This window comes from Oreochromis aureus, linkage group 22 (assembly GCF_013358895.1).
Source record: "Oreochromis aureus strain Israel breed Guangdong linkage group 22, ZZ_aureus, whole genome shotgun sequence".
NCBI classification, from domain to species: Eukaryota; Metazoa; Chordata; class Actinopteri; order Cichliformes; family Cichlidae; genus Oreochromis; species Oreochromis aureus.
Window position 1 is genome coordinate 16,481,502 of NC_052962.1, and position 23,545 is coordinate 16,505,046.

Below are 23,545 nucleotides of genomic sequence, written 5' to 3' on the forward strand. Positions count from 1 at the left end.
CGAGCTCTTGGGCATTAACTCAACTCGGTGTGTTTGTAGGAAGAAAAATGCTGAGTATGATCCGAAGAACATCATCAGCACAGTCAAGCACGGAGGTGGGAACATTATGCTATGGGGCTGTTTTTCCCTGCTAAGGGTACAGGATGACTCCAATGCATCTTGGACGAGAACACTGAAGATGGCTTTGGGATGGGTCTTCCAGCATCACAATGACCCAAAACATACAGCCAAGGTAACAAAGGAGTGGCTAAAGAAGGCAGTGATCTTTCGATTAAAATGAAACTATCGTAAAAATTAGAGTCTGTTTATTGCTTTGGAAGTGAGAAAACTTACAAATTCAGCAGTGGATGAAATAATTATTTTCCCCATTGTAACCACTTTGTATCATAGACATGGTCAAACATGTCCATAGTCATCAGGATGAAAACTCCCCCTCCTGTTACCAAGGATAGATAATGGTCACTTCGGGCACCAGACCTGCAAAATGATTTAATAGACAAGGAGATGCAACTTTTATGCAAAACCGTAGATCTAATTTAAATTCCGGTCAGCAAGAATATTTTTGCACCTGCCTATCATGGATGATTATCTTCTCGTCCCACCAACTGATTGCAATCTTCACACTGAGAAATTCCCGGGGGTTTGATCTGATATGAAATGTGTGGCCTAACTCATCTACGTGTCTTGCCTGTTTTCATTACTTACCTTAACATCTGCCCATCCCTTCATTTTACCGTCACAGCCCTTACTTTCGTTCTACATCCATAACATTACATTTGTAATAATAATAATAGCTGCTTTAAAACAAACAATCAAGTCTGGGGATTTTTAAGAGATACCCATCTCTGGTTTTAATTTCAGTCATTAATTGGGACACTGTTGTTAAACACAATCGCATCATTCACTGAAAGACAAAAGAACACAGGCCTAGGAGACATGGTGACATGGCAACTTGAAATATCGGGGTTCAATTTAATGAGCACACGGACGGCAGCGGATGTGAGGCAGTGTGAGAGGGGGGAAAAATTGGGGAAGACAAGTAGAGGAGAGGTTGTGAAAGCTAAGAGCTCTGATAAAATTGAGAGCAGAAACTGTAAGTGACTCATTCATGACACAATACTGAGATCAGCGGGGTGTGTGCCAAAAAGAGTAAGTACGAAAAGAAGCACACAACCTTCCCCACCATTTTTAACACTGCAGTAATAACTAATAGTTTGTGTGCTGTCATTCCAAATTAGCATCCACTTGCCTACAAAACACTAGACAGTACAACAATGATTGCTCCAGAAAGAATGACATGCATGTAAATCCTCCGAAAAACATAACCTCAGTTCCGATGGCCCCTGGGAACAGTTGAGTGGGGATATTTGTATTTTTCCTTTAGGTGGTCATTTCACTGGAACGCCACAGGAACGGCAAACATTCCAGCTTCTTATGGCCACTGCAGACTGGCGATTCATCACTGAACATCACTTCCTTTCCATTATTCACAGCCTACAATTGCTGCTCTTTAGCCCTCTGTTGCCTTCTTTTCTTCTGTTTAGTTATATGTGCTGGTTTTCATTTGGCTTCCTTTTTTCTGTCCTGATGCTCTCACTTTGTTTGCATGTTCTGTATTGAATTTCCTTCTTAAAGATTTGGATAAATCGTTCTACTGTTTCACGAAACGACTCTCTTGCTGGTGCCATGACTTGTTTCAATTAGCCATGTGTAATAGCTTGCTCAGGTCTGCAAACACTCATTTAACTACAGCTTTACATTTGTTCAGAAAGTGATTGCATAAGATTTTCCTCCGCTTCAAGTGTTTCAACAATTTTTTCCTCTACTTGATCTGGAAAAATCATTAATTTAAATTACTAAAAATAATGACTCCATAATTTTCCCTGTAAATGTGTATAACTAAAGAATCTCATCTGATTAACTGACAGTCAGATATGACTATGTTTACTCAGTAAAAAATAGAATTAAAAGAAGAAAAGAAAAACCAAACCAAAAACCGAAAATCTGATATCAATCTAGTACAGATAAAATCTATGGTTTTGCTTAAAGAGCAAAAGTAAATTATTCCGATAATTTACAAAACAATTTGGAACTGATAACCTTTATATTAAGTTTGACAGAATATCCTGCCCCAATTTTTCGTCTTTCCACCAGTTTCTCATATTCTGCTGTTGTCACCTTAGTTTACGTCAGTGTGGTCTCCTGCAGTTAACCTGGTGAGGGTGGAGGCAAGCCTCCAACACAGACTAATGAAAACCTTAACAATTGTTTCTAGAGAAGAGGAGGAAATAAATAACAGGGAAAGCAGGGAAAGCAGGGAAAGCAAGCCTTTGTGAATCCATAGGTGGCAAACAGTGTTTGACCTTTCGAGTCTGCGCAGGTAACAAAGTTCTTAGTGACTCACAGGTCAAACCCCTGCAGAGGCCTCGGCCCCTCTGTTTTTTTAATATGATGCATATAAAAGCAGCACATGCACAATGTTTGCATTTTTCCAAAGCGAAAGGTTTTTACCATTGTAGCCTGCAAAACACAATCTAAAAGAAGCAGTGGGAGATTATTGGTGTGCCATGGATAAAAAAAAATAATTTTTTTTTAATACATTTGAGAAATAACACAAAATGAAAGGGAGAAAAACAGAAAGAATTACTGGCCGAAAATAGCCTGTAACGCCTGGTTAATAAATCCAAATGAATCTTAAAGGATTAAAGATGATTAAAGTGAGACTTTAGTGCAGTCTGGACATAAAAAGTTTTTGGTTTTTTTTACTAACAAATAAAACCTAATGTCTTGGCATCTATTCATAGTATCTAACCTCCCATCAGAAATTATTTTTATTCGAAACATGCAGGTGCTTAAAACGATTTCCATAGCAATTAGACTTACCATGAACTTAACTAAGTTGCAGTGAAAAACACAACTCAGCCAATGTTTGAAAGCAGAAAAAAGCTAATCAGAGCTAAGAACGGATTAATAACAAATAACAACACACAAATGGAAAGAATAAATATATAATTCCTGGATTTTTGTTTTCTAGGTTATAAGCTGTCCTGCAGTTAAACAGATATGGTGTTATATTATAGATCACTGCCTCGCAACGTTTCACCAATGCAAAGATATCACGTATCAGAGCAATGCCATGTCATAATAGCATTGCTATTGTGGATTACTCCATCACTCCGTTCCTTAATGTGCACCAAAAGAAGTAATCTTAGGACATTTCACACAAGATGACTCTCCCTAGTTCAGTTTATATACCAAGATGCTATTAAACATTAATGTGGTGTGAAGGCAGCTTCTGTACATTCCAACATGCTCAATTGCTCTCCCACACAAGGAGCCACGACTGTTCCCAGTGGCCATCGGAACTGATCAAACACGACGGGGAGTGTGCTACAGCGGCAAATCCATTTTGTTAGGTAGGGAGATGAAGGTCACCATCGCCACAAAATACTCTTTGACAAATGATAAAACCTTATACAGTAAATTACTACTGTTATGATCCACCCACAACCCGCCCCCGCACCCCACCAGGACAAAGCCAGGGTCAAGGACACCTTTACATGGAGGTGACAGTCAATCAAATAGTGAGATGACAGATGTGCCTCAGGAAAGGCAATATGGTACCTGTCCTTTCCACACTGAGGACGACCACATTTAATGAAGGATCCTGTGAACACAGCATGTCATCAACCATTTAGGACATCCTTTTGTGCTCTCATTCATTCACCTAATGAATGCTGTACACTATGGGGGATGAAAATAAATAGGCAGCAGGAAGGCCATGGCTAATATGACTGGTCTTCATTTACATCTTATTTTCAATAAATTCTTCAGATAATTATAGTAACAGTAATCAGGTAACAGTAACTGGAAATCCAGTGTACTTTATTACTTTTATTAAACTTTTAATCCACCAATTATGAATTGCCTTGAGAACAGAGCTTCTTTATATTTTGCTAGATAAAAGAGCAACAGGAGCAGCAATTTGTTGAAACGTTCAAATATACATAGAGATACAGCATGTAAAGTACGGCAAAAACAGAAGGTGCAAGTCATTATTTTGTGTGACCACCTTTATTTTACAACACAGCCTGAACTGTCATAGAAAAGTTTTTTAATGTAATTTCTTTAAGTAGTCTTCAGGAATAGTTTTCCGGGCTTCTTGAACAACATTCAAAGCTCTTCTTTGGATTCTGGCTGCTTTTCCCCTTCTTTGTCAAGATGATCCTACTGTGGGACTCATGTAAGGGGGTGGACACAGATGAATGTATTGTAATAGATACTGGGCCCCTGGGAAAAATGATTCTAAACTCATGCACGCCTGGAAGTGTCATTTGTCCAAGTGTGCAACAATACATTGCTTCAATAGCGTTGATGTTGGGCTCTGGGAAGGCCAATACATGACTGAGTTCCCTTGTGCGTTTTTCTATCTAGGTATGCTTTTACTACATTAGCAGGATGGTTGATCCCTCACAGATGGTATTACATGGTTGATAAAAAAATCAGATCTACAGTGGGTCAGATTTATGTCTTCACAATTCCATCAGTTTGCCTCTCAGCTGACCTGTGACGAAAATACTGACAATGATCTGAACCAAAAATTTCACATTTGAATTTATCACTCCATGAGATTGATTTTCAGTCCAGGTCTTATGAAATTTGACATAGCTTGACCTTTTCTCAGTAATTAAATGATAGTTACAATTATATTGTTACATGCATTACAAAAGTTCTTCAGTTATCTGAGGACTGGGCAGTAGAACAAAAAAAGAAAAAAAGCATCAAAAGTGTCCTCATTAGGATTTATGTTGGTGTGTAGGACTGTAGCCTATAGTTGTATATTGTTAGCTGGTAATTATGTGACAGTGCATTTCAGGTCTTTTTACAGAATAACAAGAAAGTAATGTAACACGTATTTTGATGCGTGCTCAATCATCCAGGTGAGGAAATTCTTGAGTAATGACTCCAACGCTGGCTGTAGATAGTTTTTTGCCTCTTTTACTTTTTACTGGGATATTCAGCTAATAGCTCTCTGGGAAAACCCAGGGTGCAAAAATGCTATTTTATACCTATCAAACCGTTATCTTCAGCATTTTTTATGGATTCAACTAAGGAAGTAGGAAACAATGATATGCTTTTGTGACAGGCTGCTATTAAAGTATATAAAAAACAATTTTAATTAGGTTCTTGCTAAGTTGTCTGTTCATCCCTTGAGTTAGGTGCCTTTTCACATTTAACAATTTATAAATACAGTGTTACATGTCTTACAACAAAAAAAATCCTTCTACAGCTTCTAAAAAGGCCTGTTCGTATAAGCATGAAGCAGAAGAAACCCAAAGTCACGTATGCATCATAGTCCACCAACTCTGCATAAATCTAATCCTTACACCCGGATCACATTAATTGCATAATGTAAATCCAATAATGATTACATAAAATTCATATTCCAGTAATTAAGACAGACTACTGTCCTAGTTTAAGTTTCATAATGCAACATAACTAAAATACGTCAAACTGCTGAGCTTTACTGGAAAACTGGTTAATTGTAAAGCTATAATGACACATTTCTTTGCACCACTGAAAAGAAGAGAATGAGACAGAGTAATTAGGAGTGATTGTTCTGCTACTGGCTGAAAAAAAAAAAGCTAAATGCTATAAAATGTGTATCCTTTTAGAAGCTATACAATAATACAGTGTGCTGCACTAAAGCACTGCCATGCATTTAACATTCTCTTTACAGGGCAAGGTTCAGTCATTCCTTTTTCGAAGGAATAAAGCCGCTAAACCTATTGTAAGTGAAAATCAACAACAAGGAAAGACTGGCACTCCCCTGACAGTGGAAAAAAACTGGAGCCCATTTTCACCAAGTCCATGAAAACTAAGTTTCTTTTCAAACAGCTTATGGTATAGAGAGCAGGCTTGCCGTTTTATGAGAACATGTAACAGACAGAAAAACAGAGAAGGGTGGGTGTGAGGAACCAAATAGCATCTGCCACATTGTAAATGGGACAAATCTTTCTGTGGGACTATATGAGATTATCTTTGCAAGTGTTGGGGATTTATTCAAAACTGAAGGCCACCGAACCAGCATGGCCACCACAGCATCCTGCAGCGACATGCCATCCCATCCAGTTTGCATTTAGTTGGATTTTTCTATAGGACAATGAGCCCAAACACACCTGCGTAAGGGCTATTTGAACAAGAAGTACAGGGTGGGCCATTTATATGGATACACCGTAATAACATGGGAATGGTTGGTGATATTAAAGTCCTGTTTGTGGCACATTAGTATATGTGAGGGGGCAAACTCCTCAAGATGGGTGGTGACCATGGTGGCCATTTAGAAGTCGGCCATCTTGGATACAACTTTTGTTTTTTCAATAGGAAGAGGGCCATGTGACACATCAAACTTATTGGTAATGTCACAAGAAAAACAATGGTGTGCTTGGTTTCAACGTAACTTTATGCTTTTTATGCCTCTTTGTTCACAGCCATTAACATGTCGAAGAGGTTAACACGTGAGGAGCGGATCGAAATCGTGTTGATATCTGGTGAACGCAGTAACCGGGTCATTGCAGCAGATTTCAATGCAAGACACCCTACGAGACCACCCATCTCCCATGCTACAGTTAGCAAACTGCTTGCTAAGTTTCGTGAAACTGGTTCAGTGTTGGATTTGCCAAAATGTGGACGCAAGAAAACTGTCACCAATGAAGAAACATCAGTGGCTGTCCTAGCTTCATTCAGCAAGAGCCCACAGCGTAGCACTCGCCGCATGTCACTGGAGAGTGGCATTAGTCGAACATCCCTTCAGCGGATATTAGCTACTCACAAATGGCACCCTTACAAACTCCAGCTACTGCAGCATCTCAACGAGGATGACCCAGATCGGCGCACAGAATTTGCAGAATGGGCAAAACAAAAATTGGAACAGGACCCTCAGTTCACGCAGAAGATTTTGTTCTGTGATGAGGCAAACTTTTATGTGAATGGTGAAGTTAACAAACAAAACCACCGCTATTGGTCTGACACTAACCCACATTGGATGCATCCCTCCAAGACTGTTGGAACAACAAAAGCGATGGTTTGGTGTGGTATATGGGGTACAACGATAGTGGGTCCATTCTTCATCAATGGAAACCTCAAGGCCACTGGATATTTGAAATTGCTACATGATGATGTGTTTCCCTCTTTATGCACTGAAGCTGGCACGTTCCTGAGTTTTTCCAGCAAGATGGTGCACCACCACATTATGGGTGCCAGGTCCGAGCATTCCTAGATGAACAGTTTCCTGGAAAGTGGATTGGTCGTCGTGGGCCAGTTGAATGGCCCCAAGGTCTCCGATCTGACCCCTTTTTTTTATCTTTGGGGTCATCTGAAGGCAATTGTCTATGGTGTGAAGATACGAGATGTGCAGCACCTGAAACTACGGATACTGGATGCCTGTGCTGGCATTTCTCCTGCGGTGTTGCTATCAGTGTGTGAAAAGTGGGAGAAGACGGTTGCATTGACAATCCAACACAATGGGCAGCACATTGAACACATTTTATAAGTGGTCAGAAACTTGTAAATAACTCATGAAAGAATAAAGTTACGTTGAAACCAAGCACACCATTGTTTTTCTTGTGACATTACCAATAAGTTTGATGTGTCACATGACCCTCTTCCTATTGAAAAAACAAAAGTTGTATCCAAGATGGCCGACTTCTAAATGGCCACCATGGTCACCACCCATCTTGAGGAGTTTGCCCCCTCACATATACTAATGTGCCACAAACAGGACTTTAATATCACCAACCATTCCCATTTTATTACGGTGTATCCATATAAATGGCCCACCCTGTAGACAGTCACCTGACCTAAACCCAGTCGAGATGGTCTGGAATGAGATGGACCGTCTCTTTTCCCCTGCACCTCTCGGTCCCTGGTTCTGCTGGAGGTTTCTTCCTGTTTAAAGGGAGTTTTTCCTTCCCACTATTGCCAAGTGCTTGCTCATATGGGGTCTGATTGTTTTCTCTGTATCACTGTAGGGTCTCTACCTTACAGTAGAAAGTGCTTTGAGGCGACTGTTGTTGTGATTTGGCGCTATATAAATAAAACTAAATTTAATAGAACAATAATAATAATAATAAAAGATGTGTTGCTGAAAAGTATAATTTGAGAAATTGTACTGAGGTGATATGACAGAACAGGTAAAACCCTTACCTGGAGTGGGTGTGGTCTCCTGTTTGTCGTGCTCCTCATGCCACTGCATAGTACGGTGGTAGCTTAGCATCACCTCCCACAATGCCTTACACAGATCTGTCAGGCAGGGAATGTAGCTGTCCAGGGTAATATGCTGCAGAGAGAGAGCAATAATGAAAAGAAGGTCACAAATAAATTAATTCTTTAAAAAACTTTGTGCTGTATTTCCTTAGCTCTATTGCACCTACTTTTAAAAGTGTGAAATAAAGAGATGGGCTACTGAGATGGGCAAAACGGATTCCTGGCCGTCTTCTACATTACATCTAATTAAAGTCTGCTTATGCTAATCAACCGAGGACACTGCTGGAAAACACTTTCTGTGTCACAAGAAACACTTTCATGTTATGTAAGTGTTAATTAAAATAAGAAGTGATTAAAACAGGGACAGTACTGAGATGTAATCACAGAAATATACAGAGCAGATTTAGAAATATTTGATGTGCACACTAGGTGAGCGATTAGACTTCAACGTAACCGTGTCAGTGACTTCCACATTAATACAGAGACGACTTTTAAAACTTTAACTGCAACAGTGAAGTACGTCTATGATGTCTGTGACGAAGCGACCCTTTTAGCAGGCATGCAAGAAAGCAAAGGGATATCAACAATTTGCAGTTGCTGTGATAACAGCACTTCAGTCAAGCTGTAATACATTTTGTCTGATTTGTGTGCATCTGTACAACAAGCCCAGTCCTGCAGATATACATAATGTGATGTGGGTGGAAAATTAGTCTGGATCAAGATGAATACATCCACTTTAATATGTCTTTTAGCCGAGGCACAATATTTTGTTAATATATCCTTTATTAATCCCATGTCTGGGAAATTCCTTTGTTTCAGGAGCTAAAATGAATATCATAAAATAATAATAATTATTATAATATTGACAGAAGTAGTAGTGGTAGTAATAGTACTAACAGTATTAAAATAAATATTTTTATATATAATAAAATAATCAAGTATTCAGTATTATCCTGCAGATAAACCTCATTCAGACATATATGGTATTATGGAGTGTCACAGCAGTGGAGCAGAATCAGTCAGTCAATCCTATGCTGCCTGTCTAGTGAGTGGTGTGGAAGACGGTCAGGATTATCAACGATGTATAACAGTGTGTTCAGTGACCCCAACTCCACCAAAGCCACTCACAGAACCAGCCTCCCTAATGAATCTGTTGGTGTCTCCAGCTCCAGTGCTGCTTCCCCAATTCAATTCAATTTTTATTCAACTGAATTTTATTTTCATAGCTCCAAATAAGAACAACAGTCACCTGAAGATGCTTAATATTGTAAGGTAATGACTCTACAATAATACAAGGATGAGCAGGCGCTGTGGCAACAGTGTGAAGAAAAACTCCCTTTTAACAGGAAGAAACCTCCAGCAGAACCAGGCTCAGGGAGGGGCAGCAATCGGCATGGACCGGTGTGGGGGTGAGGGACCTTATATTACCTTATAATATAAAGCACCTCGTTACGACTGTTGTGATTTGGCGCTATACAAATAAAAGAGTATTTACGCACTACTTCACCCAGAAGCACCACAGACCATAGAAGAAACTATCAACAGGTTATCTGGTAACACGGGAGATAAGCTGAATTGTTTTCATTTCTGTTTTCTTACCATACAGCTTAAAATGAAGAGAACAGGGCTCTTTCATTAATGGGACATAGACACATACTCCATCTATCATTTTAAACTTGAACTTTTAGTCAAGATGAAAATATTAACAGAAGCCAGAGAGCCACAGCGGTATTCTCAAATCACTGAATTAAAGTATTTTAAAGTACTCTTACAAGGTTTCTTAAAGGTCTTGAACACCAGTATCAGAGAAAACACTGATACTTGATATTTAGATATACAGTGAAGTAATGGCGTTCTTATTCTGTACTTAGAAGTGACCAGGCAGAAAATACATTTTAGAGGAAACCAGCGATATCAAACTACCAGCTAACACAGAGCAACACTCAAAAGACAACATGGTGACAATGTAGCTGGCTACCCCTGACCACTTTCAAACTTTGTTGTGTATGCGTTTGTGTGTATGCGTTTGTGTGTGTGTGTGTGTGTGTGTGTGTGTGTGTGTGTGTGTGTGTGTGTGTGTGTGTGTGTGTGTGTGTGTGTGTGTGTGTGTGTGTGTGTGTGTGTGTGTGTGTGTATGAGTGAACAGGAGTGTGCTACAATCCCAGGTTTTTGTTTTCTGTTTGGTAGCCAGTAAAGAAGCAGATGTGAAATTCATCTTTTTTAAAGCGTTACTTGTACCCAAGCTTATAAACAGGCTGTAGAGGGACTTCTCACTGCATCAAAGAGCAAGTTGGCAATGTGCAATCCACTAAATTCAACCTGTGCCAATAAAAAAAATTCTATTTCTATCATTTAGCATTATTTTCTGTGCACTTGTTCCATTTCAGCTGAGCATGAGTCTCTCTGCCGCTGTTTCGGGGCTCTCCTCTGCTCTCTGTTTCACTGTGTGTCTGTGTCTCCTCTGCTCTGCTTCATGTGTGTCACTGTGAAATAGCTTCAATGCATTAAGTTAGTTACCATGAACACGTACAATCCCGCAAAACAAGTGAGCGGAAGCCCTTCAAAAAATTATTTAAAATCATAAAAAACAGATAAATATATCTTTAACTACAAGCAGACTAACAGTGCCAATTAGATAGGTGTGCTCATGAACCTATGGCATTTCATGTTCTCCACCAGCACCACCGTATCACAGCACCATGTTGCCAAGCAACCAGAGTGAGGGGTGTTTGAGTGCGAGGGTTAAGATCTTTAGCAGGGCTTAATGAGAAGAAGTAACCACGACTGCACTCACAGAAAGTGTGAGTTTGAGTGGCAGTGATCTGCCCGTCACACCTGCAGTTATAAAAACATTATCTACACCGTCACAGGAACCAGTCATCAACCTCGCTGGACACCACAAGTTCAGTGATGAGAGCTGGGAAGCTGCTCAGGATCTATTTTAGTCATTTGATTTTCTCAAGACAGTTTCCCATCATTATGCACATTTCAAATGCCAAGAAGTATCAGGGAGGGTTTGAAAAGAAAGTGCTGCTAAGTGAATTTTCTCCCCCAATTGTGCGAGTGGGCATAAGCAGGAGCAAGCAGAAAAAAAACACATAAACGCCTCACATTTTACAAGACAAGAGAATACAAGAGAACGCAGTTTTCCTCGATCGAGGGACCGTCGCAAATCCCCGGCTCTCTCCCTCAAATGCTAAATAAACAAATGTACCTGGACATCATTAAACAAGCACCTCACATAGAAGACTTTCTTCAATTCTGGCTCCCACTTTCACATTGCAGACTGATTGTATGAGTCTGGTTGGGTAAAAGCTGCTATATCTAACATTAGTTGAGTACAGAGATAACTGGTATCCAGTCTGCACTTAAATGTTGCAGCACAGCTTAAAATTGCAGCTTATATTCTTAATAATCTCTGTGAAGTATTTTTTTACTTGGTGTGTTAGAAACAGATGGTTGTTCCTGGATTAAGTTAATTGCCATCTTCTTGTGCACATTTAATTTTCAAAACAGATCCTGACCTCAATGCGATTTCACGAATGAGGCTTAACTAAATAGGTTTCAGCATTTAGAATGAATGAATTAAAAAAAAAAAAACTTTGCAAAACTGTAATGTTAATGCAGCATCACAACTTTGCCAAAAGCAACAATTAAGAGCCCATGCTACGCAGATGGTGACTTTTCCTGTTGCTTTTCAAACCACAGATATTCAGATACATACACAAATCATCCAGGAGACTAAAGAGAGAAAGATCTAATAAATTGGGCACCCTGGCATGAGGATCCAAAATAAAACAAAACATTCCTCTGAGAGAACTGAGGGAAGTGTAAAAACGCAGCTAAACAGCTTCTGTGACAGGGTAATAAAAACAAACTACATGAGACCAATTTCCATCCTTAAGAGCTGGGATAATAAGATGCACATCGTTCTGCAGTAGATTAGTTTTATTTTGCAATGAGGCAATCTGGAGCAATAGTTAACAAAAAAGCTCTCCCACGATCGTGGCAGCGCTGCTCGCTAAGAATAAGTAACATCTGGGGGTACGAATTCAGTCCAAGGCCTTACAGAATGGTCAGTAATACAAGAACCCTAAAGGTGGTATTTTTAAAAAAGCAAACTCAAAGATTGTGGGACAGAACATTTCAAGACTCACTATCAGCTTCTACAGACTGCAAAGCTCATAACATGCAACTATATTACATTATACCTCTGTTTTAAAGAAGAATCTGGGACACTAGAAAAAGTCTGTGTACAGACACAAAAGACATAAAATTTCAAACAACAAATCTAAGGTATATCAATGACTTATGTTTTTTTTCAGTGTGCTCACTTTGAATTTGATACTAGTAACATGCTTCATAAAAGAAGGGAACTATTTTGCATCACTAAAGATGTCACATGCTGTATTTTTGAAAAAGCAAATATTTCCACAGAGGTGTGCTGAATATGGTTTCTCGCTTTCCTGAGCAATATTTTAAAAAAGACAACATCTGGATAGCAACATGTGAAAATCCTGTATCCTCCAATCAGCATTAATGGTGCTTTAAAAAAGGTGCAAGCTACTCACTCCACGATACCACTGTACATTCTGACTTTTACCCTGGCCATCAATACATCAGATGTTATGATGGTTATCCATGACTTCCAAAATTACATTTTTATTCCTCATGACAGCTCCCACTTCACCTCGGTGCATCTCTAATGAAGCGGTGACAGACTTTTTTCATGTGGCCTCACTCTTTACCCCTTGAAAGCCTACTATGAGCAACCTTTGGTGCTCTTTTCTGAGCAGTCTCTGTCATATTTTAGTCCTGCTTACAGAAAATAATGACTGGATTTGCACCAGAGGTTGGTGAGAGTGGTCTCTGCCTATGCACCCTTGGACAAGCCAGGAAACTACTGTAATCATTGTCAAACTGATATGATGAGGTGTCAAATCTGAGGTGTCATCACATCCCGTCTCATCGGGGAAAGAGTCAAAAATATTTTTTTTTTTCCCAGTGTGTGATTTGGTTTAACTTGAATTTGTTAAACGGTGACAAACTGTGTTCATTGACGATGGTAATCGGAAATGTTTCTGACCCCATGTTCTAATTTCTACTACAGAATCGTGGCCCTTACATTCAGACACTTTTAAGAATTTCTTGAATCTTTCAATATATTTTGTATCAGTATTTGTATTGAGTGCTGAACCCTTCCCATGTCTATTTAAAAACGACTCACCATCTCTGCAATCCTCTTCTTATACCCAATCGTTTAGGCTAATTACTAAATTAGCCTAAATGACTGTGGAGTGTTGTAACAGAGGCCATCTAGGATTGACAACATCTTTAGAAAAAAACTTTCATGGGTCTCCTAAACAGTTACAGTGTTACTAATAATAAACCCTTTGAATTAAAGCTGAACGTCTCAACTTTAATCACGTCTTGACTGATTTTAAATCCACTGTGGTGTGCAGAACCAAAAATTGATGGACCTAACTGTATGCCATTTTGCAAATCATGGCCACTTATTGATTTAAAATAGCATCCCAGCATGTTAGAAATGAGTGTGTGCATGCTGGAAGGAATAAAACAAATATTTGTGTGAGCTCATTCTCATTTGATGCTATTTTTACTCTGACAGGCTGGATAAACATCATTACTATAATCACTATGGTTTACGAGCAAGAACTGTATCATATTTGTTATGAAGTGCCCAGTCCACCCTCATCACTTCTCCTGTATGAGGGTCTATGACTTCTGGACTGAACTACCCTATTTGAATCAAGAGATTCATATAGACTAGGGGATTGACGTGAGGTGAGGCTATCCAATAATGATGAGATGTTGATGTAAAATTAATAAGACCCTTTCACAATCAGAACTGACCTTTCTGAGTGCTCTCATTTGCCTTGAATTTTTAAGGCGCATAACTAAACGGTGAGTTCACAGGGGGAGATGTGGCTGTAACATTTCCTCAAATTTTATTTATCAGGGGAGGAGAAAAGTAAAGTTTGCATTTCCACACAAAAACAAAATTTCCCATTATTACAGTTCTAGACAAGCACAGAAAGTGGGATTTTAATACGTTTCTTATGAGCATGTCAAAAGTATTTATTCAAAGAGCAGAAAACACTGCTCATTTGCCTAAAACACATTTTCAGTGTAGTCAGAGCCAGAACAAGTATATTCTTCATATTTGCCAGACAGACCTAGGAAACAAGAACTGAGTGATCAGTGTTGCAAAAATCGAACCACCTAGACATATATATATAAATATATATGTATATATAAAGAGAGGATGGTGACAGACCCTTTAAACATGCAGCATCTCCAAAAGGACAAACTTTCTTTAGATTTTTAGTACCTCTTCAAAAGCACCTCACTGCAGCTTGTGCATGAACCACATAAGCTATAGGCATATATTTCAAATAGGTACTTCAATGAATTGTCCTTTTGACATTTTCAAATGCAGATATAAGTGCACTAAATAAAATAACCTAATGTAAGGAGTCAAAACAAAACACCTGATCTTCATATGGTGTCAGTGAAGCAAAGGAACTGCACGTGGGTGCTCACATGCCTCTTCATTTGAGTGTTTCTGAATGAGCTGCCATATCGAACAGAAGACCGTAACGACATCCTCAGAACTCTTCAATGGGTGAATGCAGGTACACCCGCTGAAGTGTACCTACACTCACCCGTAGTGTGCTCGTGTTATGAGTGGAAGCATTCAGGCGACACAATATGCTGACAGAGACTCCATCAAACGGAAGTAAACAGTAGGATGTGCACAGTTTTCTGTGGATCGTGACTGACAGATATAATAAATAGCTGCTTGGTCCGGATTAGAAAAAAAGGAGGCAAGGAAGGCGACAGGAAGATATAAAATCAGTTATGTCTTGAAGGAAGAATGATTTTTTCACTGTGTATAAAAAAAAATCCTGCATACAAGCAGTTGCCTTTCAAATGGCTGAAGGAACACATTCATCCAAAGGAATCTTTGACCTGGAACCCCTTTAGAGACAGAGGAAAATAAGCTCCTCTCAGGCCATCTACCAGCAGGGGTAGAAGAACATGCATGACCAGAGAGAAACACACAGGAAAAAGGGGGAGAAGAGATGAAAACAGAAAGCAGGGGCATGTAGCTCAAAGGTAAGAGGTAAAGGACAGGCCATGGTATATATATGCATACAGGAAATAAAAGCTGTGCATTCAAACACCAAAGGACCAGGGAGGAATCCACAGCAACAGCAGACGTATAAGGAGAAACTGTATCCTCGGATAAGGCTTGGGATAGCCTTTATCTATACCTTCATACGCTGCACCCTCTATGTTGCAGGCCAGGCGTGAGGACATATTTTCTGAGGAGGTCACGTCACCCCCAGTTCTGACAAAATACCAAATCTCTCTGTCGAGTGAGAGACGCTCGAGCTATATCAAGGTTGTCAGGACAGTGAGGCACTGTGAATTAGCTGGCAATAAGAGCTAAGTGAGTCCTCACAAATGACATTTTAATGTAACAGAGGTGACCTTAACATGTAGCGTAGGAGGGCAGTGGGGGTTGTGCCGCATTAATGTGTCAGACAAGCTTTAAAAAAAGCTCTTTACAGACAGTAAACTTACTTTTTTACAGTGAGCCGAGCAGCATGCAGTGTTTATTTTCTCTTTGTTTTTTCACATTTCTGCAGTACTTTACTCAGCAGCTCTCCAAAGCCGCCATTCACCTTTAATGTATCTGCTACATACTGAAATGCCCGTCAAAACACTAATGTGACTCAGGGTGATAACTATATGGTGATAAATAATAACACACAAGAGCACTCAGAGAGCGCAACTCCCCCGAAAAGGAAATGGCTCTACTGAAGCTTTGATGTTTTATAAGGATTTTATGGCGTTATTATCATGTGGTAGGGGATCCTACTGAAAACATTAAAAGTGTGTTGTACAGCTCTCTGCATGCCTTTTCATGTGATGGGTACCTTAACCTTGGGCACCAACAGTGAAGGTCAAGGTCAAATTAGCCAACCTCATGTCCCCCAAGGCCTCGTATATTGTTGTGAACTTTGAATATGATTGATAAAAAACTGTGGGAAAATAATACTAATCAGGTGTTTTTGATTGAAATCTGTTTTTTTCTGAAGCAGCAGCAGACGTGATGTCCTGAGTGGCAGCGGGCTGTGAGACACACTTTTCTTTAACAACGATAAACCCTGCAACATCAGACCGCAGCAGTAAAAGCTTCTTAATGTGCATTTAAACAGGCGGCACAGCAGCATAAACATTACCAACAATGTCCTGTGCTCTTCTACACACCTGACAGGTCAGCTGTTGCACACAGACTGCAGGTTTATAGAGTGGACTTTTTTTTGATAAAGTAGTCCTTCTGTGGATGAATCCTGAGCTCCGTCAGATCACAGTTACACTTCAGCATCTTTACTGTGCTATGAGAGATGAAGTTGTGAAGCTGAAACCGGGTGCTATACTTCTAGTAGTATCTCTCCATTCAGAAAGTTTGGATTTTCCAGCCAAAACACGATGATCACAATAACTAAGAGCATTCCCCTGATGTCTGACTGAAGATTACACCCTTGGGTGAGAGTGTAACTCACTCCCAGCATGTTCATGATGAATTGGCCAAGTTATGGCTTGCTGGGCATGAAATGTGATTTATTTCGATCTGAATGGAAAGAAAAAGACAGACAGAGCGAGAACTGAGGATTGTGGGCCAGTATGGAGACCTCCCCCCCAGTAAAAAGCCCTGCTGCTGCTGCAGTGCATTGGGTCTGTATTGTGACCAAGATTCATTATCTCACAGTGAAAGGCTACAATACACTATGCTTCTCACTGAAGTAATAACTTCTTTACTTTCTCTCAATCATGTTCTCCGTGCTCTTCTCTTCTCCTTAATTCAACTTTAAGGAAAATCTGACAAACCACTGCAAGAGAATGAGAACGTATTCCAGTATTTGTGTATCCAGCACAACGCACCGGTTTCATGCTTTATTCAGGTTCTCATCATACTGACTAAAAGAAAAAGGCTTTCACACTAACCAGCTGAAGCGAACTTAATCCTTTATATAGCAAAAGAAGCTGCTCAAAACACTGAACAAACATAGCACCAGCTCCTTACCGTGCACAGGTCCTTATACTGCATCTTCTGGAACTTGGTATCGGCATTGCCGGCGCACAGCTCCACGTATCCCAGCACAACTTGGAACACTGTGTTGTGGATGGCCTGGGTGAAGTGCATGTGTAACTGGTCCATAGCAGTCTGCAGAGAGAGCCAAACACACTGTTATGAAAACTATTACACTAAGATGTCACTGTCAGTCTGCCAGTGTGGCTCTGTGAAAAGGCAAACAGCAGGGAAATTGCAAATCACACTTCTTGGAACACATATTGTATACTTAATATTTCTAGTCTCACACTATGGCACAGAGGAAAATGAAGATAGCCGCGTACTCTGGGAACTGCAATGTTCCAGTCAAAGTTGTAGTTTGCTGCTGTAAAAGGTAATTAATGAAGTCATAAGGAAATGGCAGAAAAACACAATGACAGACAGACATGTTTGTGACGCATGTTGTGTTGCGGCAGAGTTAGCAGCCTCCAGCTCCGCTCACTCGTCGCACTATCAATTTCATGTGACACACCTGAAGCCATTTTGTTGAAATCATTTATCATAAGAGCATTATGACTCGGGGGGGGGGATAATCCACAATCACCCACTCACACTCGCTTGCTACTTAAACATCGCCTACAAATAACCTGCTGTTATTTACTTTTCGGTGAATTCCCCGCTGAGCCTCTTCCATCTCCGCTGTGGTTTTGTTTGAATTCGACTATAGGTAATGACATTTTCTTCTATATACAGATCCAGCAAACATGAGGTAGTGTAAGCATTTATCTGGAGGTATATTCGTGCCCACCTGGTGACTGTAAATTCAATACTCCCCTCCCTTAAATAAAAAAAAGAAACAGACACACACACAAAAAAAATACTGTTTTTGTCTCCACATACCCCCGTGGGGAATACTCTTCTACCCTCACAATGCTCAACATCAATATTGTCTGCCTGCTGTTTGATCGTGGGCAGGTAGCTCACAGTGAAAAGATCCCAGTGACAAATGTGGGAAGAAAACAACAACAGCAAAGCGAGGGCTTTAAAACAAAATGAGCTAAAGCGTAATTTTCACACAAAGTAGGCTCATTTAAGATAAAATAGTGATTAAATATATTGATTTATTACCTTAACTGACAGTTTCATTAAAAATTTTCTTGTAACAGTAATTCCGAAAGCTACTCATAACTAAGATTTTACAAAAAAAATGCAACAAAGCACATCTTTCAAAAAAGCCCCAAAAAAACTATAGTTATGCAGTCGGTTTGTGTCTGCTATAATTTATTCTTTTCTAAAGTCAATTTACATTTACCCCCAATTTACTGTCTTGCAGCTTCTACCCACCGTCTCGCTGTGGGACCCTTGAGAAATGAGGACACAACAGTCGCAGGAGACGTGGGAAGAGTATTGAGCAAAGCCCTAGGTAATGGGTGTTGCTATGCAATTAGATTTCTTACTAAGAGCTCATGACCACAAAATGTAGCTCCCCCCAAAATCCGTTGTGAAACCCTGCTGGCGCAAAAGTCATTTAAACATTTCTTTTCTTCTTTCTCGGGGAGTTTCACTTCATCTGACCCAAAAACACAAGAGGAAAAAAAAAAGAAAATACTGGCTGTACAATGTCTAGACTGTAGAAGAGGAAAAAAAGGAAAGTAACTCTGGCAAACCGCCCCCGTGATAATAAACCTCGTCTCCAGCTAAGTTTAACGTGAGCCTCGGCGACTGTAGCGTTATGTATGACAGAAAATTAACAAAAAAAAAAAAAATCAGCATGACTCTCCTTTAGTAGGCATAAATATCAATAAACTGCATGTCCAGACTCATTCTTTTGCAGCTTCTTCTCCCAAACAAGCAGAAGAATTAAACAGATAAATGGAATAAAGCGATCTGTCAGACTATTTAGCTTGAGAGAAACCGGCGCATCACAGCTAGGTAATGACTGCCAAGAGACTATTGTAACGGGGGGGATGCAAATGGTTTGGCACGGCTTGCTACAGTTTGTTAGGCATTTTGTGAGGCTGATTACTACCTTCAGAGAGTTAATTTGTGTATCAAAAAGAATCAGTTTAAAAGAGCGCATTTGTCTGCAATGTAGCAAAAACAACATCTGAGATGAAGATAAAGAAAATGACTAACTGAGATAAACACAGATGCGACAACATCAAACAGCAGCTCTTTAGTTTGCTTTTGTGTCCTGTAAATTATCATTAACACAATGACTGTACGCCATCATTCTCAACAAAGCAAGTTTCTCAGGTTATGAGGATGTTCAGCAAGCTAGCAGCTACGCTCTGCTTTCTAATTTCGTCTTTAACTTTGCAAAACTAACACTGGCGTGCGGACAAGGTGCCATAATGGGATTCTGCGAAACCTCTTCACACTAATGCACCAAAATCCAGCAGACTGACTAACATTTTAAAGTTTTACAATAAGATATCGTGTTTGTAGAACATTCATCTTCCCAGTGTAACTCGATTTCAGGCGGGAACATGGGAGCAAAAGTTGAAAAACAGGCAGGAGTTACTAATAAAAGATATTACCAGCGTCATTCAAGGTTAAAGTCTATTATAGTGTCTCCCTGAGAAACTGCTGTATTTGTTTTGTTTTGGTTCTTAACATAAAGACTTTACAGTTTCAAATAAACTAAACATGTCACAGGCAAACACTGTTTGTTTTGAATATTGGATCATTTTGGAGAATTATGATGTGGCCGTGCTCATTCAGAGAGACTAAAATATGCTTTATTTCAAGGTGAAAACCCAAAATGTACAAGCTAGTTTAAAAATACACTTCTTTAATTAAAAAGGTGTAATAATATTAATAACAAAGAAAAACTTTACCAATGCAAAACTCCATTCTTATGTTTTTCTTGGCTCTAACCAAACTATTTCTGGATTTTCCTTTTATCTAAAAGGTAAAAAAAAAGTTGCAAACATGAGGGACCAACTTTAGCAGCTAACTGGACAAACTCCCGAAGTAGCAGAGGAGTGCACAAAGGAAAACAACAGCATCAAGGACAGAAACAGAAAGGATGGAGTTATCTTTCAGGTCCACACAAAAAATCCCCATAAGAGCAAAAGACAAAGTCAAACAAAAGAAAAGTTGCGGCAAACAAAGAAAATAAGCAGGTTATTGTCAATCCATGTTTAACCATTACCGCTGACCCTTGCAGGCCAGTCAAACCACTGACCTGTGTTTTCCCCAGTAGCGTGTAGGCCAGCTGGACCTTGGTGTAGTGCGAGACATCGAAGTGCTTACAAGTCTTCGACAGAGCGACGTCAAGCTGCTCCTGGAGCCAGAAATAGGCAGATGACAAAGAGGGAAAAAGGGCCAAAGTAAGGGGAAAGGGGGGAAAAAATAAAAAGAGAGGGATTATCGTTCTTAAGACCGGGGATTTAGATATGGACGTGCAGTTGTAAAGCTATCACACACAGCCAAGGGCAGGTAATTGGATGTGGATGTGAGTGTGTGTGTGTGTCTAAGACTTTGACAAAGAGATAAGGGGAGGCAAGGAAAGTTAGCACGAGAGTGTGTAACGTGTAACAATAAGCTGACCTCAAAGAGCACAGCGCCGATAAAGGCTAAATGAACAATCGCCTTGCATCGCAAATCATTTTCTCATGCCTTAAAAAGCAAAAAAACTCGAATTGCGCGACAGGAAGTAACCAGTCAGTGAAGTAATTAAGAGGGCCAGATGACTACGTATACAACATATGCTGGGAACACGTATATTCATACATTTAAAAGACTGTCTGAGATGCACAATAGATGGTCCAAGTGCTTCTGACTGTAGTAGCTTTATGATGTTAAAGGATTTTGCATCACTTCTTAACTAACTCATGCTGACAGGTAAACAAACGAGCACCCAAGCAGGTGGATGTGCACACGAGTACACGGGCACGTCTCCTTCTTGTTTACGGACAAAACTGTAAGTAATTAATCTACCCAGGCGCAGCAGCAGGCGTAAAGAGAAAATTGCCTTGCATACCATTTATCACACACACACATATGCACGCACACATATCCCGACACAGCCAGAGATGAAACAGATAATTTACTATGCCTGCACACTCATAATAACGACTTTTCTGAATGTGTCAATATTTGGCAGACCCAGAATAAGAAAGGCAAACTATGAAAAAATGTCAAAATGAAGCATAAATTGCTTCTTTCAGATCAAGGCTTCTGGAAAATGATGAGGTTAGAACTCCATATTACACACTGCTAAACGTCCTTTTACTGATACTGCTCTCAGCTAATGGAATTAGAGACGAAGCATGGACGCACATACCTCGATCTGCTCCAGAGTGTCTTGTAGTTTGGAATTCAACTCGCTGTGGAGGGGAAAGAAGAAAGGGGAAAAAAGAGGGTGGATGAGAAATATTATTTTTTTATTTAAGACATTTAATTGCTGTCAATTAAATTTTCTGTTCTGTTTGAAATGACAACAAATATTAGAAAAATGTCCATCACAAATGACTCTAAACCAAATGCACACCATTTTTAATCATTTAACTTCATTTCAGCTGTAAAAACAACAAAAACAAACAATACTGATGATCAAATTATGAATGAATTAGTTCAACTAATTGATCTATTAAAAAAGAAAACATGAAAATCACTGATGGATGAAAACCAAGTTTGGAAATACGTGTGCCAGTGAAATAAACTGTGTGTGTTTCTGTGCAAGCATCATGCTATCTGAGATACAAAATGCCCACGCATCCTTGGAGCGCGCTCAGATTTCGACTCATCCTGGCGAACACTTTCAACTCTGAAGCTGAGAAGTATCAACAGGAAACATGACTATTTTGCAGATCCCAAGACTCCGATTCAATTCCCTTGTGACTTCCCCGCCACTGCATCCATTCATAATCACCCTCTGTTTCACTGTTTTCCTGCCTCTGTCACCGCTTCGCTCGGGGTCTTTTTCAGGTCAGCCTGCTCTTATGTTGTGCCTTGTGAGTGTGTAGTTGCCCAAGGGAGAGTGTGTCCTTAACAAATTGCTAATTAAGCATCTAGCTACAGTGAAGGATAGGCAGTGAGGAAGAAGAGAAGGAGGCCGCAAAGGGACAGAAGCTGCACGTACCATAGTTTGCAAAACAGGTGAATAAATGAGTCAGACACTTTGAAATTCAAAAATGTATCTACCTGTGTAGACATATGTGTGTGTTTATAAGGTGCACAAAGCGAAATGTGGGTGAAAAAAAGCAGAGATGAGAATAAAAGTTAGGAAGAACTGATCTACAGCAGCCAGCCTCAGTTTAACTTTCAGTGATGACTAAGCAGTTTACCACAGGTATGAGATACAGTCGGGGATGCAAATGCGTAACAGCAACGATAACATCAGAAACTCTTGGCCACAATATGAAAAAGGAAGTCACAGCCAATTCCTCTATGATTAAAAGCCAAGATAAAGAAAATGAGTTGGAAGGCAGCTGGAAAGCAGGCTCATCCAAAGAAGGATGAACTGATTAATGCTAATAAATCTGAATGTACACAGGAAAGGCCCAAGTAGAGCAAGACTAAGAATATCCACCAGAAGGGCAGAGGCCAGGATGATAAATGCCCCTGTGGTGGCTGGGTGTGGTTTTTGCTTAGCTGCAGGAGGAGAGGTGGGGCGGAGTGATTCGGGGAGTAGTGCCAGGTTGAGCTCAGCAGCACAGCTGCTGCACGTTTGCTAATCTGCTTCTTCCTTTTTATGCGGTAGCACGCTGGGAGCTGGACTGACACATGCAGAGTCCATGCCAGTGGACACAGACACACACGTAACAGCCCTGTGTGAAAGACCGGTTAAGACTCGTGTGTGATCCGTGTGCCAGTTACTGTAGCCTCTAGTAGAGCACAGTTTGCGTTTGTTATAACGTGTGTGTGTGTGTGTGTGCGTGAGAGAGACAAAATAAAGACTGTAAGAGGCCAAACCGATCCCTGATTGATTCTGTGCAGAGGTGAACTCAAGGTTAGCAGAGTCTCTCCTACAGCCCTGTTATGAAACATTAAAGTGTATTATGTGGCAGTGCAGAGTAACAGGAGCTAAACCGCGAGCTAAAAAGTACTGAGAGAGCATAAAAGAAAAATATAATCATTAGCAGTGTAGGCTGACGCGAGCACAACCTCGGTTGCTTTTTTCTTTAGTGGCAGACCTCAAATATCACCAAACACAGAAGCTGTTTT

The 23,545-nt window shown here is 40.0% G+C and overlaps 1 protein-coding gene across 5 annotated transcripts in view; it reads right to left on the reverse strand.

Moving 5' to 3' along the window:
• The window catches only part of vps50 (VPS50 EARP/GARPII complex subunit), a 116,444-nt gene that overhangs the window by 56,211 nt on the left and 36,688 nt on the right, over nt 1–23,545 (reverse strand). For all 5 annotated transcript variants that reach the window (XM_031756891.2, XM_039605593.1, XM_039605594.1 and 2 more), the window contains 4 exons: nt 21,663–21,705; nt 20,562–20,660; nt 17,384–17,524; nt 8,206–8,338 (listed from right to left, as the gene is read on the reverse strand). In XM_031756891.2, coding sequence (XP_031612751.1) covers nt 8,206–8,338; nt 17,384–17,524; nt 20,562–20,660; nt 21,663–21,705 — 416 coding nt within the window. The remainder of the gene's footprint in view (nt 1–8,205; nt 8,339–17,383; nt 17,525–20,561; nt 20,661–21,662; nt 21,706–23,545) is intronic.